We start from the raw sequence: 26,316 nt of genomic DNA on the forward strand, positions 1-26,316 counted from the left end.
AGATCTTAGATGTTTATGTGGTTGTAAAGAGAACTTCTGTATTCCCCCTGTACCCCCCCTTTTTTTTTGGACATGAAAAACAGGGAACCAAAAGAGGGGAAAAAAGAAGTTGAGCATTATAATTGTTTTTTGCTTTTTTTTTTTTTTTTTAGGGCCATACCCGCAGCATATGGAGGTTCCCAGGCTAGGGGTTAAATCAGAGCTGCAGCTGCCAGCCTACACCACAGCCACAGCAACATCAGATCCGAGCCGCATCTGTGACCTACACCACAGCTCATGACAGTGCCATATCCTTAACCACTGAGTGAGGCCAGGGATAGAACCTGCAACCTCATGGTTCCTAGTCGGATTCATTTCCACTGCACCACAATGGAAACTCTAAGAAAGTAGAACATTAGAATGTAAGCTCCATGAGAGCAGGGTTTCTTTGTTTTGTTCACTGATAGATCCCAAACTCTTAGAAGAGTGCCTCACACTTAGGTAATCAGTAAATATTAATATTTGTGAAATGAGTTAAATAGTTGTCCATGTTCATTAGTAGATTTTAAAAATTGCTGACAGAAACCATACTAGCTTTTGTTCTTTTTTTTTTTTTTTTTTTTTTTTTTGGTCTTTTTGCCATTTCTTGGGCTGCTCCCACGGCATATGGAGGTTCCCAGGTGAGGGGTCTAATCGGAGCTGTAGCCACCATCCTATGCCAGAGCCACAGCAACATGGGATCCGAGCCGCATCTGCCACCTACACCACAGCTCACGGCAACGCCAGATCCTTAACCCACTGAGCAAGGCCAGGGATCGAACCCACAACCTCATGGTTCCTAGTCAGACTAGTCAACCACTGAGCCACAACGGGAACTCCTGCAAACTTCTTTTCATTGAGCAAAAGCCTTGTGTAAATTCGTGGTAATTTCGGTAAAATTTTTGTTAATTAATGGTGACCTGTGGTAAAAGATATACCTCATTTTAACATTTGAAATACTGTATATTAGAGGATCTTGGAGGTCAAGGCTTAGAGAAAACTCATATTTGTAGTCTCTAGTATTTCTTGCAAAAACACTTTTTAGTAACTGCCTTCTTGAAATTCAGCTTTATGTATATGACCTAAACATTAATTTCTAAAGAAGATCCAGCTAAGCAGGAAGGAAAATTGGAAATGTAATTGAGAAAGTTTAAGTTTTTTTTACCTACGCTTCTGTCCTTAAGGATGAATATCAGACCCTGGAGTTTTTTCTTTTATTTTCATTAGTTCAATCTCTTGAGTGATGCGTTTTTTGTTTGTTTGTTTGTTTACCAGTTCTTTCCTCTTAATAATGCCAAGAGCGTAAAGTGTTTTCCATGCCAGTGATAATAGGTCCTTGTTTAATGAAGTCAGTAAAAGCTAGTATTTCTTTTTCTATTTCCAATTTGTTATAATTGGTTTCCTTACTTAGTTTTCTATATATTTTCTAACTTAGTCAAATTTATTATTTTGTCAGAAAAAAATAATTCGTGTTGAAACTTCTTCATAAAATGAATAGGATTTATTCAGGTACCAGTCTCTTGATTTCTTTACTCATTGTAGAAATCTTTAATGATTCCTAGTTGTAGAATACAAAATCGTTAATATGTACTGGATATTCTGTAACTGTACTTCTGGCAAGGTCTCTGGGACCAGGACTTAGAGTAGTAGGGAGCAGGTAGGCAGCTCTGATGATGAGCCTTTTGGAACAGAAAGCATCTTGTTTATCTAGAAAGTGTGTTTTTGTCAAAGAAGGCTGCAAATGATGGTTGTAGCTTGGGAGCGGGATTAGTGCTAATGAGGATCTTTCAGTCTAGAGGTGCAGAAATACTACTTTTTAAAAGATGTGTTTCCTGACTGCTTTGAAGATGAGACAGTTTTGTTTTTTGTGGCATGTCATTAGTCAGAAGATATGGATTATGGGATGTAATTGCGCAAGGTGTGATATGAGAGCCCCTGGAAACACACCTGGTTCTTTCCATCTTGCTGGCAATTTCCAGTGCTGGTTTTGGCTACTTAGGGGTAATTTTTGCTTCTCAGTTACTGCTAAATTCACAAAAATGTGAATTCCCCTTTATTTATAAGGTCTTACTCACCGACTGACATACTGGGGCATACATGCATTACAGGTATGGCAGACCGTTGCTTCCTCTCAGGCCTGTGGATGCCAGGAGAAGCTGAGTTAGCAGGGGGACTGTGGCCGCTGAGCCCCAGAACTGGTAACTCCTCCTGGAATAGCTTTTGGTAACTCCTCCTGGAATAGAAAGAATGACCTCTTTCCCCAGTACTCCCTGCAAATGACGTCATTCCTATGTTTGTCCTGACGAGAAAAAGGTTGGGAAACACTGTCCTGGAGGCACGTTTTACCTGTTGTGAACAACTGAAGCTAGGAATGGACGAATGGTTGGAAAGAAATCTTTATTCCAGTATTTTAAAAGACCGTATGAGCCCGCAGAATGAAGGCTGATGAGCTGGAAGATGGTGGAGAAGTTTCTGGAGTGGGATTATCAAAGGAGTGGTTGAAGTAGAAACAAAGTGCTTGTAATTGGGGGTTGGTTCTAAGAGCAGATTGCCATCTCTCTCTTAGTTACCTGTTCATGAAAATAGGATATAAGGCTTTGGCAGTGTTCCTGTGATTTCCCTATGCACTGGGGAAATACAGTTTGGGTTCTGGTATAACTAAGGTAGAATTTCTCTCTGGTTGAATAAACATTCGGAGGGTGCTGATGAATGCTTGTCAGCCTGGAGGGAGATTTCTAATGGAATACAATAGCACTCTGCCTTCTTTTTCCTTTTTCTAGTGTTCTATTAGATAACAGTCATCTAATAATAGGGGATGCTTACAACATTTGTCAGTGACTAGGAGGGATGATGCAAATATTTTAAAAACAGTCTTGGCTCTTTAAATGATCTTGTCTGACTAGAGCAAAGGGCCAGATCTGGTAAGATTGTGAGCTCTGTTTAAGCAAGATAGGAGTATTTTGCTCACTGTAGCTACAGCTCCAGCACAGTATCTGGTATGTAGATGTAATTGTTGAATGAATTAATGAATTGAATAAAATCTTTGTTTTGATCAGTTGTCCTCAGATTTATCTTCTAGTTCTCTTCTGTCTTGATAGTGGATGGATTGTGTGTTGTTACCTTTTCTTTTGGCTTTTCTTTTGGTGTGAAGGACTTTTTTAGAAGGAACGTTTGAAGAATCATCTGTGCCCTTAAAGAGTTTATTTTCCTAAAAAAAGAACATTGACACTTTAGGGGAAAAGTCTTCTGTCTTGTAAAATGTTTTTGATAAAATAGATCATTCTTACTCTTACTTAATAGGTCATTATGTTAAGTTCCCAGTTTAATGGATAAGAATGTTTGAATTTAGCTCAGCAAGACACCAGTTTAACTGTTGTCTGTTTTTACATTACATGTACACTGTTTGGATTATAGCTATCTTCTTTGAATATAGATGAATATTTCTAAGGTTTTGGAAAACTGACTTGACAGTCAGTTAAACAGAAACAGTTAAAATGACTAGTGGCTCCCTTTAGTTTGGGCATGAACTCTCTAACTGGCCCTAGCCCCTGAGGCTCCCTGTTATTTTCTCAGCAAGAAAATTATTGTTAGTTTTAAGGAAATTCTAAACTTTCTCTGATCTACATCTAATAGTTGTGACTCTTGGGAATGGTGGGGACTGTGGCAAATTGAAATAATGTCTTGTGTAAACAGGGCACTTCTAAGCAGCTCTAGTTGCAAGGCCCAGGATATTCACTTCTGGGTTTTTTAAGAGCAGTGGAAAAATCTAGATTCATAAGAATTTTGTCAATTTCTAAATGTTCTTTTATTTATCATCCAGAAAATATTATGTGCTAGGATCCCTCCCAGGACTTTGTAAACATCAATAAAGATTCCCCTGGAATTAATATCCTAGTGGGAAAGCAAAACAGAAATGGTATAGAGAAAATTATATAGTTGAAAGTGATGACTTCTATGGGAAAAAAAGGGGCAAGGGGGATCGTTCACAGGTGGACAAATTGCAGCATTTTGTTTGTTTGTTTTTTGTCTTTTTGCCTTTTCTAGGGCTGTTCTTGCAGCATATAGAGGTTCCCAGGCTGGGGTCCAGTTGGAGCTGTAGCCACTGGCCTCCACCAGAGCCACAGCAACGTGGGATCAGAGACATGTCTGCAGCCTACACCACAGCTCACGGCAATGCCGGATCCTTAACCCACTAAGCAAGGCCAGGGATCGAACCCGCAACCTCATGGTTCCTAGTCGGATTCGTTAACCACTGCGCCACGACGGGAACTCCTCTCAGAGCTATTTTTCTTTCTTTCTTTCGTTTGTTTGTTCTTTCGTTCTCATTCTTTCTTTCATTCTTTCTTTGGCTGCACTGGTGGGATACAGAAGTTCCCAGGCTAGGGGTTGAATCGGAGCTGTAGCCACCAGCCTATGCCACATCCACAGCAACTTGGAATCTGAGCTGCACCTGCGACCTACACCACAGCTCACAGCAACCCCGGATTCGGCCAGGGCTCGAATCCTCATCCTCATGGATACCAGCTCGTTACCGCTGAGCCACAAAGGGGACTTCCTGAAAGGTATTTTTTGTAATATAATTGGTGTTACACCACTAGTGTGGGCAAAATGCCGTGAGAAGCAGAATGAGGAGGCTCTGAGATTCTGCCTGTCTCAGGAGACAGGCTGCCCCTCTTAAGTGGTGTTGCTCTGGATCATGAAGGGTTGTACCTGGACCGAACAGCGAGTTTGGTGATTTTCTTCAGCAAGTTAGAAAGGTGAGGAAAGAGAGAGAGAGGAAGGAAGGAAGGGAAAGAGGGAGGGGAAGAGGGAGAGGGGTCATCAGTCTCCCTGTTAAAGAAGAAAAATTCAGAGTATTTCTTAAAAAAAATGTGTTAAAGACTTAGAAGCATACCATTCTGGCATCTTTTGATAAACATCATAATTCTTTTTTTTTTTTTTTTTGTCTTTTGTCTTTTGTTGTTGTTGTTGCTATTTCTTGGGCCACTCCCGCGGCATATGGAGGTTCCCAGGCTAGGGGCCGAATCGGAGCTGTAGCCACCGGCCTACGCCAGAGCCACAGCAACGTGGGATCCGAGCCGCGTCTGCAACCTACACCACAGCTCACGGCAACGCCAGATCCTTAACCCACTGAGCAAGGTCAGGGACCGAACCCGCAACCTCATGGTTCCTAGTCGGATTCGTTAACCACTGCACCACGACGGGAACTCCTGATAAACATCATAATTCTTGATAGTCCTCTTCACAACAGAACAACTCAAAACCCTCTCTTAACAGGACTTTTTGTTAATGGGACGATGTGAATAGGTATCAGCAGTGGCACTTTCCCCGTAAGTCATGGTACATTTCTACTCAAAGTAGCATTTCTAACTCAAATTTTCATAAGATAGCAAGTTTATGTATCAGTAGGAAGGGAGGGAACTGTTAGGAAAACATTTGACTCTCAATTTTGTTCTTTCAGTATCTTCCAAAGTACTATTTAAAGTATCTAGGAAAGGTAAAATTATTTTCAGTATACTTTAAGAGGTGGTTTAATATGAGCGGCTAATTTTTTTAAGTTTGTGGATCTTTAGATGGTGACTGTTACAGTGTTCTTAGAAAATCTATGTACATGGAATGCCTCATTTTTTAACATTGTGGGTAAATGAGACTTTACTACATTTAATGACAGCTTAATATGTATGTTTAATAAAATATTGTGTGTTGTATGCTGTTCCATGCTTACTAATAGAAGTGTTTTTCTTCTAGGTTCAAAAGATGTTGTGATAAAGGCACAAGTTTTAGCTGGTGGTAGAGGAAAGGGAACATTTGAAAGTGGCCTCAAAGGAGGAGTGAAGATAGTTTTCTCGTAAGTTATATATTTTTTTTTTGTTTGTTTGTTTTGTTTTTTGTTTTTGTCTTTTTGTCTTTTTTTTGTCTTTTGTTGTTGCTATTTCTTGGGCCGCTCCCGAGGCTTATGGAGGTTCCCAGGCTAGGGGTTGAATCGGAGCTGCAGCCACCGGCCTACGCCAGAGCCACAGCAACGCGGGATCCGAGCCGCATCTGCAACCTACACCACAGCTCACGGCAACGCCAGATCCTTAACCCACTGAGCAAGGCCAGGGACCGAACCCGCAACCTCATGGTTCCTAGTCGGATTCGTTAACCACTGCGCCACGACGGGAACTCCTCGTAAGTTATATTTTTAAAAAATCGTCATTATTAAAGAAAAAAATGTATAGTGTAAAAGATACCCCTTATTACAGAGATGTTAAAAATCCTGAGATTTAAATATTAGGTAAGATTTTGGCTGTCATGTGCTTTTATTTTTCTCAGGTGGGGGAGAAAAGTATCTGAGCTCTTTTTCTTATTTTAGTCCAGAAGAAGCAAAAGCTGTTTCCTCACAAATGATTGGAAAAAAGTTGTTTACCAAGCAAACAGGAGAAAAGGGCAGAATATGCAATCAAGTACTGGTTTGTGAGCGAAGATATCCCAGGAGGGAATACTATTTTGCAATAACAATGGAAAGGTCATTTCAAGTGAGTAATTCTGGACATGATGCTTTTAGAATGATTTTATAACATTCAATTTCAAAGGTGATTATTATTTCTATTTATATGGGAAGGATTAAAAAGGTATGATTCATAATCAACTTGTATGTGTCACAATAACTATTTTTATGTTATTTTTAAGAAAATAACATGATTAATGATATAACATTTAATATATAATATTGTGGTAATAAGAACTGTAGGTAAGGAGTTGCCATTGTGGTTCAGTGGGTTAAGGACCCAATGTAGTATCTGTGAGGATGCAAGTTCCATCCCTGGCCTCACGCAGTGGGTTAAAAATCTGGCGTTGCAGCAAGCTGCAGTGGAGGTTGCAGATGCAGGTTGGATCCGCTGTTGCTGTGGTTGTGGCCGAGGCCTGCACCTGCATCTCCACGTTTACTCCCATCCTGGGAACTTCCATATGCTGCATGTGTGGCACTTAAAAAACCAAAAAACCCAAAACTAGAGGCAAAACCATGGTGAAATAAAATCCACAGAATTTTCAAATTGTTAATTTGGTAAGAGTAGCTTAACTCATCTCTAATTTACCTTTAGATTCCATAGGCTGAGAAAATAATTTCTAGTGCAGTCAAATAGTCTAACCCAAGAGAAGTCTCTGAACCCACTAAGAGAATGTGTGTCCCTGGCTTCATCTTTTTCTTTTTCAACCTCTTGTAATTTTTTGGAGTTTGGAATTTGTTTCACAAGATGATTTGTTGCTTGGTAAGTTGAAGGATAACATTCAGTAGCAAACAGTATGCCTCTGAGGAGCAAACCTTATTCTGCTCTGCTCTCTTTATGGAACTTGAAATGCTAGCGATGAACTTAAGGCATCAGGTGAAGAGAAAACTCTTTGATAGACCTAGTGCTTGGAGAGGGCGTTGGCAATCGCTGTGTAGTATAATCATTTGGCTTTTTGAGTGGGTTGGTTAAATTTTATGAGCTGAGTCTGTGGTAACTAGCTTGTCTTTTGAAGCAGGCTGGGTGCATATTTGGAAGCCCTGGTCAGGATTTGATGTAGAACATCATTAATTACATAATTAGTAGTGTAACAAATTTTAAGGGTCAAGAAAATGATTTCTTGTATAAGACAGCTTATTTATTTATTTATTTTTTTTGGGTCTTCTGTCTTTTTGCCATTTCTTGGGCCGCTCCCGAGGCGTATGGAGGTTCCCAGGCTAGGGGTCTAATCGAAGCTGTAGCCACCAGCCTACACCAGAGCCACAGCAACTCGGGATCCGAGCCGCGTCTGCGACCTACACCACAGCTCACGGCAACACTGGATCGTTAACCCATTGAGCAAGGGCGCAAGTGCAGGGACCAAACCCGCAACCTCATGGTTCCTAGTTGGGATTCGTTGACCACTGCGCCACAACGGGAACTCCAAGACAGCTTATTTATGAAACAGCTATTTTCCATGTAGTGATTTTTTTCCTACAGTTAAGTCTTCTAGTAATGTTTGAGTGGCATTCTAAAATTTTTGTAACTTTTAATTTTTATAAGAATTTCTGTTTTGGAGTTCCCGTCGTGGCACAGTGGTTAATGAATCCGACTAGGAACCATGAGGTTGTGGGTTCGATCCCTGGCCTCACTCAGTGGGTTAAGGATCCAGCATTGCCTTGAGCTGTGTGGTGTAGGTTGCAGATTCGGCTCGGATCCCGTGTTGCTGTGGCTGTGGCGTAGGCCAACGGCTGCAGCTCCGATTAGACCCCTAGGCTGGGAACCTCCATATGCCGCAGGAGTAGCCTAGGAAAGGGCAAAAAAAAAAAAAAAAAACAAAAAAACAAACAAAAAAATTCTTTCTTTTTTTCCGTTTTGGTGACACCTATGGCATGTGGAAGTTCCCAGGTGTGAACCAACCACAGCAGTGACAACATGGAATTCTTAGCCAGCTGGGCCACTAGAGAACTCCTGTAAGAAAGTATTTCTTAAGGTGTAACACTAGATGGTAGTAAAAAGCCACTTAGGATATAAGATTAAAAAAACATTGTTTTGGTCATAAGTGATATCTTTACTTCTGTAGGCTTTATGTAATAGAGTTTAGTTTGTAAGTTACTTTAGAAATCCTATGACAATTACCTTTTATAATACAAACACTTGTAAAAACTGTATTTTTACAATTTAAATTATTTTCACTAGTTTTTTTTTTTTTTTTACTTTTCATTGATATTATATATCAACACCTATCATTTTGTTAGTTATTATGTTATAACTTTTTGTTATAGCCGGAAACAAAGTATATGTGCCTGGACAGTTTGAGATATGAGTCCTGTAATATTGTACATTCAGAGTAGCTTATCTTGATTGGAATAAATGTAGCAAACTGAATATGTATTGTTAAAGATGTGACTATAACACACGGAATATGTTAAAGGCATGTTAAAGCATTAGGGAAGATGATGACATTTGAATTCATTTTAAGAACTTGAATTTTCGGGAGTTCCCATCGTGGCGCAGTGGTTAACGAATCTGACTAGGAACCATGAGGTTGCGGGTTCGGTCCCTGACCTTGCTCAGTGGGTTAAGGATCTGGCGTTGCCGTGAGCTGTGGTGTAGGTTGCAGACGCGGCTCGGATCCCGAGTTGCTGTGGCTCTGGCGTAGGCCGGTGGCTACAGCTCCGATTCGGCCCCTAGCCTGGGAACCTCCATATGCCGTGGAAGCGGCCCAAGAAATAGCAAAAAGACAAAAAAAAAAAAAAAAGAACTTGAATTTTCGGAGAACTCTAAGTCTTATTTAAGGAACATGTGTTTATTTTATTTGCACAAGTAATATGTAGTTGTAACAATTCATTCTAAAAATTCAGTAGTACTTGTTAAACCATTTGGCCAAGGAAATGATAATATTCTTGGATGCTATTGTGTTAGACTAACGTGGAGTTGATTGGTGTTACTTTTGGGGATAAGACGAACTATTTTGGGAATCTCTGTGGTCAGATCCCCATTAAACAACAGAGAATAAGTCAGCTATTTAAGCTAAAAGACAAAGAGCACTTTGATTGAATTAGTCATATGCAGAAGAGTTAACTGATCTTTAAAAATTGCTTTAGTTGCTTTATCTGTTTTTAAGAGATGAATCATAGGCTCTATTGGTCTCTTTAGTACGTATCGCATCAGGAAGCCTGGGCAGATAGCTACCATATGGTCGATGTGCCAGAAAAATCAGTTTAAGTTCCTATTCTATGTTTTGGCATTTTTAAAAAATCAGATTTTTTAACATTTTCCAGTGCCTGTTGGGTACTTTTTGCTGAGACAAATCTAATTTAACAAATTGCATTTGTACTTTAATTTATTTTTCTAGTAAAAACATTGCAGTCTTCTGTAAATGAATGGTACATTTAACTATGTCAGTTTTTTGCTTTGCTTGGATGAGGTATAAAATGTGCTGCAGGAATTCCAAATTTTATTTTCCATACTTTTATTTTTTAAAAAAGAGATGTTTAAGTGGCCTGTTTGTCATATAATTTTAAATTCAAATCCATTTTAAGACAAAACTTTTTGTGAGATCAGTAAGAAAAGAGGAATTTAGATTAAGAAGGTGAAAATAGCATTATTAATTTATTTGAAATTATAGTTCTTTGCCAGAACTTAAATTATTCTGAAAGTTTACTTCTGACTCACTGGCTACAAGTTTGGGGGTCAGGGAATTAGTATAAAGAGAAATTGTTCACTTTCTTTAATATATTTTTTATATATATATTAAGCCTTTTCTCTAACTTATGGCCAGCTCTTGGAAACTTAATCATTGCTTTAGTGAGAATTTAATATTAACAGCCCCTCCTCTAGTAGTGCTGCTTTTTATGTGACTCTTTACTTCTCTTATCAGCAGAAATGAAAAGAAAAGGAAAGTAAAACTAAAATAAAATGTTCAAATGCCTTAAAAGTTTGTTGATTCTACCTCTTCTGTTGAATAAAAGTATATTTGGGGCTTATCTGTAGATTATCTATATTCACCATCAGTAGCATGACCGTAGTTGAATAGGCTATTTCTGAGTTTTTCCCTCTCTTTAAATCTCTGTAAAAGCTTATAATTATGAATTGCCTTCCTGAGAGGAAATGAAGAATACCTTTTTTTTTTTTTTGCTTTTTAGGTCCCACCCACGGCATATGGAGGTTCCCAGGCTAGGGGTCAAATTGGAGCTGTAGCTGCCAGCCTACACCACAGCCACAGCAATGCAGGATCTGAGTTGCATCTGCGACTTATACCACAATTCATGACAACACCGGATCCTTAACCCACTGAGCGAGGGCAGGGATCAAACGCACAACCTCATGGCTACTAGTCGTGTTTGTTTCCACTGAGCCACAATGGGAACCCCGAAAACACCTTTTCATATGAAGTTTATAGAGAAACTAAAAATTAGACTGTAATTTCAAACGTTTCCCTTTACCTAAGCTTGCTGCTGTTTTTTTCTGTAGTCTCTTCTGCAGTGGATTCTTTTCAATTTTTTGTGTGTGTATTTTGCAGTGAGTTCTGACACCAAGTACCCGGAATCAGGTCAACCTGCACAGGTTCAGGGCACAGTCCTTCACATTACTGTCCTCACTCAGACATCAGCCTTAAGTTTGGGGTTCCCCAGGTCACCCTCACCTCTGATTAGCTGGCAACGAATTTAGGGGTTTCTAGTACCCCTCAGGTTTCATAATTTGCTAGAGAATGACTCACAGAACTTAGGGAAGTTCTATACTTGTGCTTGCAGTTTTATTATAGCCAAAGGATGCAAATCAGGATCAACCGAATGGACAGATGCACCGGACAAGGTCTAGGAGAGTCGCATACATAAAGTTTCCATTTGATCAGGGATGTGTTACCCTCCTGGTGTATTGATATATGACAATAAGCAGGATATTGGCAACCACAGAAGCTCACTGATCTTCTGGTCTAGAGTTGTTTTTATTTTTCAAATTGTGGCCAGAAGTACTCGAAATTTACTATCTTAACCACTTTTAAAGGTATGGCACAATAGTGTTAACTTTATGCATATTGTTGCATAATAGAGGACTTTTTATCTTGTGGAACTGAAACTCATTGAGAAACAACTTCCCATTTATCCCTTTCTCCAGCTCCTGGCAACCACCATTCTACTTTCTGTTTTTAAGGGTTTGACTTTTTTTTTTTTTTTTTTGGCCTTATCCACAGCATGTCAAGTTCTTGGGCCAGGAATTGAACCCATGCCACAGCAGCGACCTGAGCCATGGTGGTGACAATGCTGGATCCTTAACCTGTTGCACCACAAGGGACCTCCAAGAATTTGACTCTTTTATATACCTCTTCTGAGTAGAATCATGCAGTATTTCTTGTTTTGTAATTGGTTTATTTTGCTTAGGATAATGTCCTTAAAGTTCATCTGTGTCATAGCATATGTCAGGATTTCCTTTTTTTTTTTTTTTTTTAAGGCTGAAGAAAATTCCATTCCATAAAGTATTCTCTTTATCTTTCATCTGTTGATGGATATTCAGGTTTCTTCCACCTCTTGGCTATTGTGAATAATGTTGCAGTTAATATGGGCGTGGAAATACCTATTTGAGATCCTGTTTTCAGTTTTTTTTGGATATATACCCAGAATTAGGATTGCTGGATCATATATGGTAATTCCATATTTAATTTTTTGAGGAACCTCTATTCTGTTTTCCCCGGTGACTCCAATATTTTACATTTCTACCAACATGGCACAAGAGTTCCATCTTTTCCACATCTTCACTTACACTATCATTATTATTATTATTGACAAATTGTCCTAATAGGTGTGAGGTAATATCTCATTGTGGTTTTGATTTGCATCTCCCTAGTGCTTAATAATAGTGAGTACCTTTTCCTGTGCTTGTTAGCCGTTTGTATGTTGTTATGGACTGAATGTTTATGTCCTCTCCAAAATTCTCATGTTGAAGCCCTAACCCCCAATGCCATAATACAGAACTGGGTAATTGGTAGAGAGGCTGGAAGAGTTTTGAGGTGCAGGTTAGAAAAAGCTGAGATTGCGATGGAGGGATTCAAAGATGATTCTGGTGAGGACGCAGAAAGAAAAGAACAGAGATATGTAAGGAAAGCTTCCATCTTCTTAAAGATTGTATAAATAATAATGAACAGAATGTTGATAGAAATAGTGACAGTAAAGACTATTCTGGTGAGAGCTCAGAAATGAAGAGCATTCGTGGATGATGGAAGAAAGATGATCCTTGTTATGAAGTGGCGCAGAAGTTACTGAATCGTATTCATATTCTAGTGTTTTGTGGAAGGTGATGATATTTAATATTTAGGTAAGGAAATTTCTAAGCAAAATGTTGAAGGGGTGGCTTCATTTCTCCTTACCGTTTACTGCTTGGTAGAATTTGAGAAGAGAGAAATAAAGAAGGAATTATTAAATAAAAAGGAATTAACACTTAAAGGTTTGGAACATTCTCAGCCTGCCTATGTTGCAAAAAATGAGAGAGCTATTCTTTTTCTCTTTTTTGTTTCTTTTTACGGTTGCACCTGAGGCATGTGGAGGTTCCTAGGCTAAGGATCAAATCAGAGCTGCATCTGCAACCTATGCCACAGCCACAGCCACTCTGGATCCTAACCCACTGAGTGACGCCAGGGATCGAACCTGCATCCTCAAGATACTAGTTGGGGTCATTACCGCTGAGCCACAACAGAACTCTGAGAGAGCTATTCTGAAGATAATTAAAAGGTTGTGGCTGAAGAACCATTTGATAAGGAGATTAGTATGGGTGTGAACCATGAATTGTGAGAAACAAATGTTTAAGCCACCAATCTGGTATTTTTTTATAGCATCCTAAGCTAAGACATATATCTCCTTTGGAGTAATGTCTATTTAGGTCTTTTGCCCATTTTTAGTTGAGTTGTTTGGGGTTTTGGTTGAGTTGTGTTCTTTATATATTCTGAATATTATTCTTTCATATGTGGTTTGCAAATATTCTCTCTCACTCTCTAGGTTTCCTTTTTACTTTGTTGATTGTTTCTTCTGTGTAGAGGTTAAGTTTGATATACTCCCACTTGTCTGTTTTGTTTTTGTTGCTTGTCTTTGTCTTTTTTTTTTTTTGCCTTTTTCTAGGGCCCCTCCCGCAGCATATGGAGGTTCCCAGGCTAGGGGTCGAATCAGAGCTGCAGCCACCGGCCTATGCCAGAGCCACAGCAACTCGGGATCCGAGCCACGTCTGCGACCTATACCACAGCTCACGGCAACGCCGGATCCTTAACCCACCGAGCAAGGTCAGGGACCGAACCCGCAACCTCATGGTTCCTAGTCGGATTCGTTAACCACTGCGCCACGACGGGAACTCCGTGCTTTGCTATCTTATTTAAGAAATTATCACTAAATTCAATGTTATGAAGCTTTTCTTCTATGTTTTCTAGGAGTTTTACAATTTCAGGTCTTACATTTAGGTCTTTAATCCACTTTGAGATAACTTTTGTATATGGTATAAGGTAGGGGTCCAAATTCATTATGTTGCATGTAGATATCTAGTTTCCCTAACAGCATTTGTTGAAGAGACTGTCCTTTCCCCATTTTCTAGCCTTGGCAACTTTGTTGAAGACCATTTGACCATGTACATGAGGGTTTATTTCTGGGTTCTCTGTTCTGTTCAGTTGGTCTTTATGTCTGTCTTTATGTCAAAAACAATACTGTTTTTTGCAGGGGTTTTGTTGTTGTTGTTGTTTGGGCTGTACCTATGGCATGTGGAAGTTCCTGGGCCAGGGATCAAACCCCAGCCATGGCAGTGACAGCACTGAATCCTTAACCTCTAAGCCACCAGGGAACTCCAGAGCCATACTAAAAAAAAAAAAAAAAAAAAAAAGTTTGTTTATTCTCAAGACTCAGTATTTTAACAAAGTTTTAGTTTCAGGTGTACAGCAAAGTAATTCAGTTATACACACACATATATATATCTCTCTCCATTCCTTTTCAGATTCTTTTCCTGTATAGGTTACACAGTACTGAGTAACTTTCCCTGTGCTGTACAGTAGGTCCCCGTTACCTGTCTATTCTATATATAGTAGTGTGTGTATATCAACCCCAACCCTGTAATTTATCCCCCCCCCATGTTTCCCCTTTGGTAAACATAAGTTGTTTCAAAATCTTTAAGTCTGTTTCTGTTTTCTAAGTTCTGTTGTATCATTTCTATTAGACTCCACATATTAATGATCTTATATATTTGTCTTTCTCTGTCTGACTTACTTCACTTAGTATGATAATGTCTCTAGGTTCATCCATGTTGCTGCAAATGGCATTATTTCATTCTTTTTTTTATGGCAGAGTAATATCCCATTATATATGTACCACATCTTCTTTATCCATTCTTGTGTTCCTGGACATTTAGGTTGCTTCCATGTCTTGGCTATCGTAAATAGTGCTGTGGTGAATATTGGGGTGCATGTATCTTTTTGAATTATGGTTTCCTCCAGATACATGCTCAGGAGTGGGACTGCTGGATCATATTATAGTTCTATATTTAGTTTTTTAAAAAACCTCCGTACTGTTCTCTGGTGGTGGCACCAGCTTACATTCCTGCCAACAGTGTAGGAAGGTTCCCTTTTCTACACACCCTCTCCAGTATTTATTGTTTATAGACCTTTTGGTGATGGCCATTCTGACTGGTGTGAGGTGATACGTCAGTGATGCATCATTGTAGTTTTGGTTTGCATTTCTCTAATCATACTGTTTTTATTACTATAGCTTTGTTATGTGTTTTGAAACTAGGAAGTATGAAGTTTTCAGCTTTTTTTTTTTCTTTTTCAAGATTATTTTGATTATTCAGAGTTTTATGGAATTCCGCATGAATTTTAGGATTTTTCTTTCTTTTCTTTTCTTTTTTTTTTGCAGCACATGGACAATGGAAAAAAAGATTGTATTGGGAAAAAAATGCCATTAGGATTTTAATAGGAATTGCATTGAATCTGTAGATCACTTAGAGTAGTATTGGACATCTTAATATTAAGTCTTCCAGTCTATGAACACAGGATGCTTTCTTATTTGTGTCTTTAATTTCATTCACTGTTGTTTTGTAATTTTTAGTGTACATGTATTTCATTTCCTTGGTTAAGTTTATTCCTAAGTATTTCATTTGTTTTTTTGTTGTTGTTGTTGTTTGTTTGTTTGTTTTTTTTGCTTTTAAGGGTTGCATCTGTGATATATGGAAGTTCCTGGGCTAGGGATCAAATCAGAGCTGCAGCTGCCAGCCTACACCACAGCCACAGCAACACCATATTTGAGCCACATCTGCAATTTACGCCTCAGCTTGCAGCAACACTGGATCCTTAACCCACTGAGTGAGACCAGGGATTGAACCCGCATCCTCATGGATGCTAGTTGGGTTCTTAACCCGTTGAGCCACAGTAGGAACATCAGTATTTCATTCTTTTTGACTCTATTGTAAATGGGATCATTTTCTTAATTTCTTTTTTTTGGATTATTCATTGTTGGTGTAAGAAATACAAGACATATTTGTGTGTTGATTTTGTGCTGTAACTTTGCTGAACTCATTCATTCTTAAACAGTTTTTTTTTGCCTATTCTTGAGAGTTTTCTCTGTACGCAATCATCATCTGTGTACAGAGGTAATTTTACTTCTTTCTTTCCTGTTGGATGCCTTTTGTTTCTCTTGTCTGATTGCTCTAGCTAGGACTTTTAATACTATTTTGAATAAAATGGTGAGAGTGGGCCTCCTTGCCTTTTTCCTGATCTCAGAAGGCAAGCTTTCAGTTGTTTGTCATTGAATTTAATACTGGTTATGGGCTTTTCATATGTCACCTTTATTATGCAGAGATTAGTTTCTTCTCTTCCTAGTTTGTTGAGTCTTTTTATAAAAGGGCATTGAATTTTTTTCAAGTGATTTTTTGGAGCAATTGAGATTTTCAGCCTTGATTCTGTTAATGCAGTGTATTACATTGATTGATTTTCCTATGTTGAACATCCTTGCATTCCAGAAATAACCCTCCTTTGGTGGTGATCATGTATCATCCTTTTAATATGTTACTGAATTTGGTAGACTAGTATTTTGTAAAGAGTTCTTGCATCGCCATTCATCAGGGACATTAGTCAGTAGTTTTCCTGTACTATCCTGGTCTGATTTTGGTAACAGCATAATGCTGGCCTCATAGAATGAGTTTGGAAGTGTTCTTTTTCAGTCTTTTGGAAAAGTTTGAGAAGGATTGGTGGAATTGTTCATTGAAGCCATTTTCACTCAGCTTTTCTTTATTGGGAGGTTTTTGGTTTCTAATTCAATTTCCTTACTTGTTAAAGGTCTGTTCAGTTTTTTCATTTCTTCATGACTCAGTCTTGGTAGATTGTATGTTTCTAGGAATTTATCCATTTCTTCCAGGTTATCCAATTTGTTGATATGTAATTGTTCATAGTAGTCTCATAATTTTTTTTTTCATTTCTGTGGCATCAGTTGTAATGTATTCTCTCTCACTACTGCTTTTTGTTATTTGAGTCTTTTTTTTTTCAGTCTTGCTAAAGGTTTTTTGATTTTATTGATTTTTTTTAATGAACCAACTCTTGGTTGGTTTTGTTAATTTTTTTCTATTTTCTACTTCTTTTGTTTCTGCTTTAATCTATATTATTTCCTTCTTTTTGCTAACTTTGGGTTCAGTTTGTTCTTTTTCTAGTTCTTGAAGTTGTTAAAAAGATATCCATGAGCTGAGTACCTTCTCCCAACTTTGGTGAGCTATAATATTCCGAGTTCGCTGGTGCTGTCACAGCTGCTGAGCTTTCTTTTATTCTCAGTGGCCCCACAGGCGTTCAGAGTATGCAGCTTCCCAGTTAGCCCTCCAAAGTCAGATGAGACAGAAACCTGTCCTTGGATAATCTCTTGAAAAGCAGGAAGTGTTAGGTGCACATTTCACTCTTCTCTTTCCTTTCCCAGAGAGAAGCCCAGCCTTGGGCTGTTGCTCTGTATCTAGAACTGTGTTGGCTTGGGGAGGGGCTGACTTAGATGAGGTGAAATGGCTTTTATTACCCATTTTGTTCCAGTTGAGCTTGCTTGGGATACAACTTCCTAACTGGTTTCTGGCATCCTCTGACAGGCTTTTGGGGCCATATATTGTTGTTGAATTAGTGTTTCTAAGCACTAAGCAAAAGCTGGGGCCTTTTCTTCCACCATTTTGCTGACTCTGACGTCCAGAGTATTTGGGGGTGGGTGGAGGGTGGGGAATAGTTTATGAAGTAGGAATGGTTGGTTTAATCATTGCCCACTCAGTTCCTCCTAGAAGTGTAGGATGATATCATATAGCATATGGGGATTCCCAGGCTAGGGGTTGAATCAGAGCTGTAGCTGCAGCCTTTGCCACAGCCACAGCAATGCCAGATCCAAGCCGTGTCTGCAACCTACACCGAAGCTCATGGCAATGCCAGCTCCTTAACCCATTGAGCGAGGCCAGAGATTGAACCTTTGTCCTCATGGTTACTAGTCAGGTTCATTTCCACTGAGCCATGATGGAAACTCCAAAAGTTAACTTAATTGTTGAGTATTTACGGCTTACCTTCTTTTTGTTCATGATAGTAGCCAGAGCTATTCCCTCAAGGTAGGTAGCTTTCTTTTCGCTGACTTCCAGTAGGGCTAGTGTTTATAAAATCAGGAACTTTTGCTCATTAGACTTTCCGTTTTTTGTTTTTTTTTTGATGTCCTTTAAACAATGCTTTAATGACCCTTGGGTTCTTATGAAAAATGCATAGGTTTTATTTCATATTCTATATGTGTTTATGTTAACTTGTTTGGTATACATCTTGCATATATTTTTACTCTTTTTCCCTCACAGGTGAGCCATTGTCTTTTTCTTTCTTTTTGCTTCTTTTTCCATTACTTTAATCGAACATTTGAGGGGGCATTGTGTAGGCGAGGCAGGATAAGTTCCCAAGGGAATTTGAAAGTGGTGAGGGTGGTAGATGTATAAGTCTGATATTGTGCACAAATATATTTTAAAATTTTACTGATGGGTCCAAAAGAAAACCTAAATGTTTTTGGCTGTTTCCCCTCCTACTAGGGCCCTGTATTAATCGGAAGTTCTCAAGGTGGTGTCAACATTGAAGATGTTGCTGCTGAGACGCCTGAGGCCATAGTTAAAGAACCTATTGACATTGTAGAAGGCATCAAAAAAGAACAAGCTGTCCGGGTATGTTGTATCCTGAAACATTTTTAGCTTTTGATTAGGTAATTATAAAACTTAGAATTAACTTTGAATAAGTGACATGAGGGACAAAACTTAGTAAAAAATTTTTTTGAGTGTCAAGGCATGTTAATATCTTGTTTGGTATTGAATGTTTTAGAAGTATCTAAAGTGTTTTTCTTTTTATCTTTGTAAATACTTTAATATGTATCTTTAAAAGATACGGATTCTTTTAAAGTAGCCACTGTACAATAATTTCTTCATACCCTTGTTTACTTATTCATTCACATTCCCTAATTGTCTCAAGTTTTCTTCCTTTTACAATTTGTTTGAGTTGGGATCCGTACAAGTTCCTTCACTGCTATTGGATAACATGTCTCCTAGGTCTTTTTCTAGTTTATAGCTTTCCTTTCCCTCCCTTTCTTCATCCATTTTCTTTCATTTGTTGAAGAACCTGGGGCAGTTACCCCTCATCATTTTTCACAGTCTGGATTTTACATCGCCATGGTGGCATTTAACATGCTCCCGTCCCTCCTTCCTATCCTGTAAATTCTGTGGAATGGTGGGGACACAGTTGAATATATCCTGGTGATAGATCAGTGGTTTTTTGGGGGGTGGAGTGAGGTTTATGGACACCTTTCCTCTTGGTGTATGCACATACACAATAAATTTTGCCTACAGTAGGCAAATTTCTGAGCCATCCTTGTGTGCCTCTTCCTCCCATCCAGTTCCATCATCCTCCCCACCCCACCCAAAAAAACCTGCAAACAAAAACTAAATGAAGTTTAATGTTATGGCCTGTGAGAGTTGCTTGGCAATGTTTATAATATTGCTGCTGAATTAAATTGTTTAGTTTGGATATAAAGAATGAGTGACCCATCTTCAAAAGAAGTTTGAGTATTAAAGTTTGACTGAAATTAACATATCTTATCAGGAAACTGTCAAAAGAAGCTTATGGTATTGAAGTACAGTAGAGCAGGAATTTTGACTGATACAAAGATATCCCTGATAAAGCATGAAGCGAGTCATTTAGGCAAGTGACTGGTATAAAGGTTTAAAGGGGACAGAGATTTGATTCGTTAGGTGGTTATGTGAGAGTGATGACTGGAGACTTAAATTTAGATGAGAAACAAACCCTTGATTTACAAGAATACTTGAAGGAATAATCTAAGATTGTAGCTTTTTGAGTGATGGATGAACAGAAATAATACCCAGCACAATGCTTGACAACTGATGTCATACTGGGTTGATCAGAATTCTGTTGCAGTTCGCAAATGTTTAAATTTAAAACAGTAGATTGGGACCTATTGAAAATCTTTCTAAATGAAAATGGTACTTTACTAATATTCTTTATTTGAAATGTCTTAATCTCAAATGACATTTCTTTTCTTTTCTTTTCTTTTTTTTTTTTTTTTTGTCTTTTTCGGGCTGTACCCATGGCATGTGAAGTTCCTAGGCTAGGATCAAATTGAAGCTGTAGCCGCCATCCTACACCACAGCCACCGCAACACGGGATCCGAACTGCGTCTATGACCTGCACTACAGCTCATGGCAAAGCTGGATCCTTAAATGGATCCTTAACCCATTGATTGAGGCCAGGGATTGAACCTGCATCCTCATGGATACTAGTCAGGTTCCTTACTGCTGAGCCACAGTGGGAACTCCTCAAATGACATGTCTTAGTATGATCATCCACTTTATTTATTTGCATTTGACTTTTTGCAAAAGTCACATTCACTCTCAAAGAATTTAATGTTTTCTGTTATTGAAAGTCAGATGTATTGTAGCTTAGATAGCAATTGGAAGAGAGGAAGAAACTCCTTTGTAGGGTTCTCGAGGGACTGCAGCAGTTAGGATAAACATAGAGACATGTAGCTTCTATACCAGTGGTTCAGAATTGCTGATAGAACTTTAAAAATTACGGATTCTTCATCCCCTGATAGAACTTGTGAACCAGAAATTCTGGGTTGAAACCTTGGTGTGTGTATTTTTTAAAAAATTCTTCAAGGAAGTTGCCTGATGGCTCTGGGTTAAGGATCTAGTGTTGTCACTGCTGTGGTGCAGGTGTGGTCCCTAGCCTGGAAACTTCTGCATGCTGCAGGAGAAGCCAGAAAAAAACAAAACAAAAACAAAACTCTTCAGGTGTATAGAGTGAGAAATCTCTGCTCAAGACAAAACATTTCTAGTAGATTAGAAGCTTAAATACCTGTAGCTTTTGCACCTAGCTTGTATTGGGTGCTCATGTGATTTTTGGATGAATGGGATAAGACCCATTTGACTGTCTTCATTGCTTGGTAGACACTCTTCATAAATTACCTAAAAGCTAAAATAGGGTGATTTGATGTTTTGGCCATTGTTTTTGAACCATTGGGATTTTTAGTCTAACTTTTATATGTAATTTTAATAAAGTATAAGCCTCTTCTTTCAGTTTAGGTTGGTGTAAGGCTTAGAGGCAGTATGGAGGCTATGGAATAAACATGGGAACAGGAAGTGAATGGCAAGTCAATTTGACCTCTGAATCTCTTTCTTGTTTGTAAAATGGGCATACTACCTGCTTTGTGAGGATTTTGAAAAAAAATGTTTTCTTTAACCATCTAGTGATAGTAGCTGCTATTTCAGTGACTAATGTTTGACCACAGATGATTCAAGCTTACCATTTAGATGATAAACTGTAAGGTTTTTTATTTGTAATAATTTAATGTTGATTGGATGTATATGACATCCCTGTAATAAAGAGACAAATTGCTTTCAGCTTGCACAGAAGATGGGATTTCCACCCAGTATTGTGGATTCTGCAGCAGAAAACATGATCAAGCTTTACAACCTTTTTCTGAAATATGATGCAACCATGGTAGAAATAAATCCAATGGTAGAGGATTCAGATGGAGCTGGTAAAGTATTTTCTTTCATCAAACATTGATTATCTATTTATCCACACATCGTATGCTTTGCTAAGGGAGTTAACCTTGTAAGGAAGTAAACTAATTCCTATGTAGAAGCTTATTTTATAATGAAAAGAGCGAATGTGAACAAATGTTGGAGACTCATTAAACAAACACTTTAAATATATATTTATGCACACAGAGAGGGGTTAAAGCTGCACTTACAATATGGAGGCCACCAGACACATGTAACAGTAAAATTTTTTTTTTTCTTTCCCCACTGTACAGCAAGGGGATCAAGTTATCCTTACATGTATACATTATAATTACATTTTCCCCCACCCTTTGTTCTGTTGCAACATGAGTATCTGGACAAAGTTCTCAATGCTACTCAGCAGGATCTCCTTGTAAATCTCTTCTAAGTTGTGTCTGATAAGCCCAAGCTCCGATCCCTCCCACTCCCTCCCCCTCCCATCAGGCAACCACAAGTCTCTTCTCCAAGTCCATGATTTTCTTTTCTGAGGAGATGTTCATTTGTGCTGGATGTTAGATTCCAGTTATAAGTGATATCATATGGTATTTGTCTTTGTCTTTCTGGCTCATTTGACTCAGTATGAGATTCTCTAGTTCCATCCATGTTGCTGCAAATGGCATTATGCCATTCTTTTTTATGGCTGAGTAGTATTCCATTGTGTGTGTATACCACATCTTCCGAATCCAGTCATCTGTAACAGTAAAATTAATTAAAATGATATAAAATTAAAATCTTTCTCACTTGTACTAGTTATATTTCAAGTGCTCTGTAGCTCCATGTGGTTACTGTATTGGATAGTACATATATAGAACATTTTCATCGTTGCAGAAAGTTCTTCTGGGCAGTGCTGGATTATAGTATCCAGTGCAGTAGGGAGTAAATAGTTGTAGTTTTGGGGAATTAGCCATTTTAGTCCCCCCCAGTTTCAGATGGTAGAGACACCGTAATTGTTACTGTGCAAAGGTGTGTTCTGTTACTGGGGTCCTTTTAATATTAGAGAAGTAAGATTACCTTGTCGCTTTGACAGCTTTTCTTTTACATACATTCAAAAGGTAAGTCAGGAAGTTCCCATTGTGGCTCAGTGGATTAAGAACCCGACATAGTGTCCCTGAGGATGTGGGTTTGATCCCTGGCCTCGCTTGCTGGGTTAAGAATCCGGCGTTGCCTCAAGCTGCGGCATAGGTCGCAGATGGAGCTTGGATCCAGTGTTGCTGTGGCTGTGGTATAGGCTCCAGCTGTGGCTCTGATTTGATCCCTGGCCCAGGAACTTCCATATGCTGCTGGTGCAGCCCTTAAAAAAAAAAAGAAAAAAAAGGCATATCAGATTTTGAATATCATGCCTTCCATGTATAGTTTTTCTAAAAATATAAGTTGAAGGAGTGGTTAACGAATCCGACTAGGAACGATGAAGTTTCGGGTTCAATCCCTGGCCTTGCTCAGTAGGTTAAGGATCCAGCGTTGCTGTGAGCTGTGGTGTAGGTCGCAGAGGTGGCTTGGATCCTGAGTCGCTGTGGCTCTGGCGTAGGCCAGCGGCTACAGCTCCTATTGGACCCCTAGCCTGGGAATCTCCATATGCTGTGGGAACGGCCCTAGAAAAGGCAAAAAAAAATATATATATATATAACATATATATATGTTGTTTTACTTGTAGCCTAAAATTTTCTTGATATTTTATGTTAACTGCTTCTGTTGCTATAACTTGTTTGATTTTTTTTTTTTAAGTCTCTTTGGACATTTCTAATCTTCTTAAGCATTTGTAAATCATCTTTCATTTTCATACATCTAATTAGTTATATTTTTTACCATAAAAATCAATTTTTAGCTGGTCATTATATTGTATAAAGAAGAATGAGTAAATTCTCTAAAGATTATAGAGATAATATATAAAAATGGAATTAATTTTTTAAAGAGTTGAGGACTAATGCACATTTTAAAAATGAAATATTCAATGAATGAGAATTATCAGAATAAAACCGTTATTTCTTTTTAAAAAATATTTATTTATTTTTGTCTGCACCCGTGCAGCATTGGGGAACTTAACCCGCTGAGCCATATGGAAATTCCAAAACCATTATTTCTTGTGTTATTTTCTTGATCATGAAACCTGATAACTCTGAAAAAAGACTCCTGGATTCTATCCAACTGGACTCTTCCGCGGCATATGGAGATTCCCAGGCTAGGGGTTGAGATCCTTAACCCACTGAGCGAGGCCAGGGATTGAACTCGCAACCTTATGGTTCCTAGTCAGATTCGTTAACCACTGAGCTACGATGGGAACTCCAGAAGTAGAATTTTTGAGTCAAAGAGTAATAGTATTTTTTTTACATGGTTTGATTATTGAGTCAGAATAATGACATTTTGAGATGTATTTTGTTAGGTTATTGTCTGAAAAAGTTTTTCTGATACACAGTGTCATTTCATTGCCTATTTGTTCCAGAAGTGAGTGTTGTAGTGTGTTTAATCTCCATTGAACTAATAGTCAGGAAATGGTGTCTTATTTTTCATTTTTTTGATTGGTAGTGATATTGAGAATTTTTCATATTTATTGAGTGTATGTTTCCTCAGACTAAGAATTTTTTGTTGATGACCTTGGTATCTGGGTTAGTTTTCTATGGCTGCTGTAACAAATTACTACAAACTAGGTAGCTTAAAACAACAGATATTTATTCTCAGTTTTGGAAGCCAGAATTCCAAAATCATTGGAATTATATGAATTCAAGGTGTCTGCTGCTCTGCTCCCTCCAGAGGCTCCAGGAAAGTAGCCTTTCCTTGCCTTTTCTAGCTTGTGGCATTCCATTCTCTAACTCTGAGGTCTCACTGCCTCCTCCTCTTCTGTGTTTATCTAATCTCCCTCTGTTTCTCCCTGACACCTTCAGTGTCACTTAGGGCCTACCCAGATAATCCAGAATAATCTCCTTTCTTCAAGATCTTTATCTATCTTAGTCATAGCTGTAAACATTTTTACCGTATAAAGTAATATTCAAAAGTTCTATATGTTAGGACCTGTTGTCTTTGGGTGGCCATTACTATGTATAGTACCCAAAGGAAATACAGATGGCTTTTCTTATTAATTTGATGAAAATTTATTTGCATGGCTGAAAAATCAGAACAGTATATCGAAGCATCTCTTTATCTCAAAATTTAGCTTTTACCCATCCTTGTCTACTCCCACTTCCTCTCTCTCTCTCTTTTTTTTTGTTTCTTGTGTGTGTTTCTAGTGTTTCTTTTGCAAATATAAACAAAGATAATAGGTTCTTAACTAACCCCTCAAAGAAAGATTACAGTATATATATATACATATATATATATACACACACACACATATATATGTATATATATATACACACATATATATGTATATATATATACACGTATATATATGTATATATATATATACACGTATATATATATATATATATACACATATATATATGTATATATATATACACCCTGGTGCCTCTCCATGTGTATGAACTTTTTATATATTAAGGCTGTTGCTTGCCTGTCTGACATCTAATATATGTATTTTTCTAAGTTTGTTTATTGTTATTTAATTTTGTTTGAATTTTTCTTTTTTTGAACATATTGGAGCTTTTTTGATTTTTCATGTAGTCAGGTCTCATTTTGACTTCCATTGCTTTTCGGCAAAGATATTTTTTCTTCTAAGAAGAAATAAGACATTTTTTTTTAAATGGAGGTATTGTATTTCTTAGATTCATTTTTAGAAATAAATTTTTGGTTGCAATTTTGAATAGTATCCTTTCTGCCATTATATAAAATAAGTAAATATTCATCTTCACTGAGTTCTGCTTTTTATGTTTCACTTTTTCGTTTTTAAGCCTTTAAACTGGAAGGTTTTATTTTAGCTTTACTTCTTTTTTCCAAATGGTCAGTTTCCCTAAAATCATTAAATAAAACATTCCCTACTGATTTTTGATACCCCGCCTTATTCAAGTGTCTGATTCCATGGATCTGATTTTTCTTTTTTGTATCATTGTACATTTTATTTATTTATCTATCTATTTATTTATTTATTTTGCTTTTTAGGGCTGCACCTGTGGCATATGGAGGTTCCCAGGCTAGGGGTCTGATCAGAGCTGTAGCTGCCAGCCTACACCACAGCCACAGCAATGCCAGGTCTGAGCCATATCTTTGACCTACACCATAGCTCATGGCCATGCTGGATCCTTACTTAACCCATTGAGCGAGTCCAGGGATCGAACCTGCAACCTCATGGTTCCTAGTTGGATTTGTTTTCCACTGTGCCATGATAGGAACTCCTCATTGTACATTTTAGTAATGAATGAGATAAGCTTCCTTCATATGCGTGTTTAAATTTTTTTAGGGGGGCACTTATTCCTGTTTATTATTTTAGATTGGCATTGTTTAACCCTTTGTGGGTCAAGGACAAATTTAAGAGGTGCAGTGAAAACTGCGTGAAAGTGAGAAACCCTCACCAAGGAGTCCACACCAGTGTTACTCTGTGCGCATGTGCATGTGCTCTATTTTTCGCACAGTCTAGAGGTTCTCAACTCCTTGAAGCCTTTGTTCCTGCTTTCTGGTACTTGGATGTCGAATGACTAACTCCTGTTGCTAGGCAACCTTTAGAATCCTTTTGTCAGGTTTCCAAACAGATCATGCTAGAATTTTAGAGAGATTGTTTTAATCCTATACATTGTAGGGAAAAATTAACCTCTTCCTAGTAGTTAGTTTTTCCAACTAGAATATGTTATTTTCCCATTTATGT

At 38.1% G+C, this 26,316-nt stretch overlaps 1 protein-coding gene across 4 annotated transcripts in view; it reads left to right on the forward strand.

The window, feature by feature from the left end:
• SUCLA2 (succinate-CoA ligase ADP-forming subunit beta) overlaps positions 1 to 26,316 on the forward strand; it is a 54,572-nt gene that overhangs the window by 7,303 nt on the left and 20,953 nt on the right. For all 4 annotated transcript variants that reach the window (XR_014818880.1, NM_001444553.1, XM_021065585.2 and 1 more), the window contains 4 exon segments: positions 5,767 to 5,866; positions 6,374 to 6,536; positions 18,531 to 18,659; positions 21,406 to 21,544. Coding sequence is in view for 3 of the 4 variants with exons in the window: in NM_001444553.1 (NP_001431482.1) it covers positions 5,767 to 5,866; positions 6,374 to 6,536; positions 18,531 to 18,659; positions 21,406 to 21,544 (531 nt within the window). In the remaining variant the exon portion in view is untranslated.

This window comes from Sus scrofa, chromosome 11 (genome assembly GCF_054392235.1).
Source record: "Sus scrofa isolate SSC_HxYL_T2T_F1_AM1 chromosome 11, Sscrofa_HxYL_maternal_Yorkshire_Landrace_v2.0, whole genome shotgun sequence".
Taxonomy (NCBI): domain Eukaryota; kingdom Metazoa; phylum Chordata; class Mammalia; order Artiodactyla; family Suidae; genus Sus; species Sus scrofa.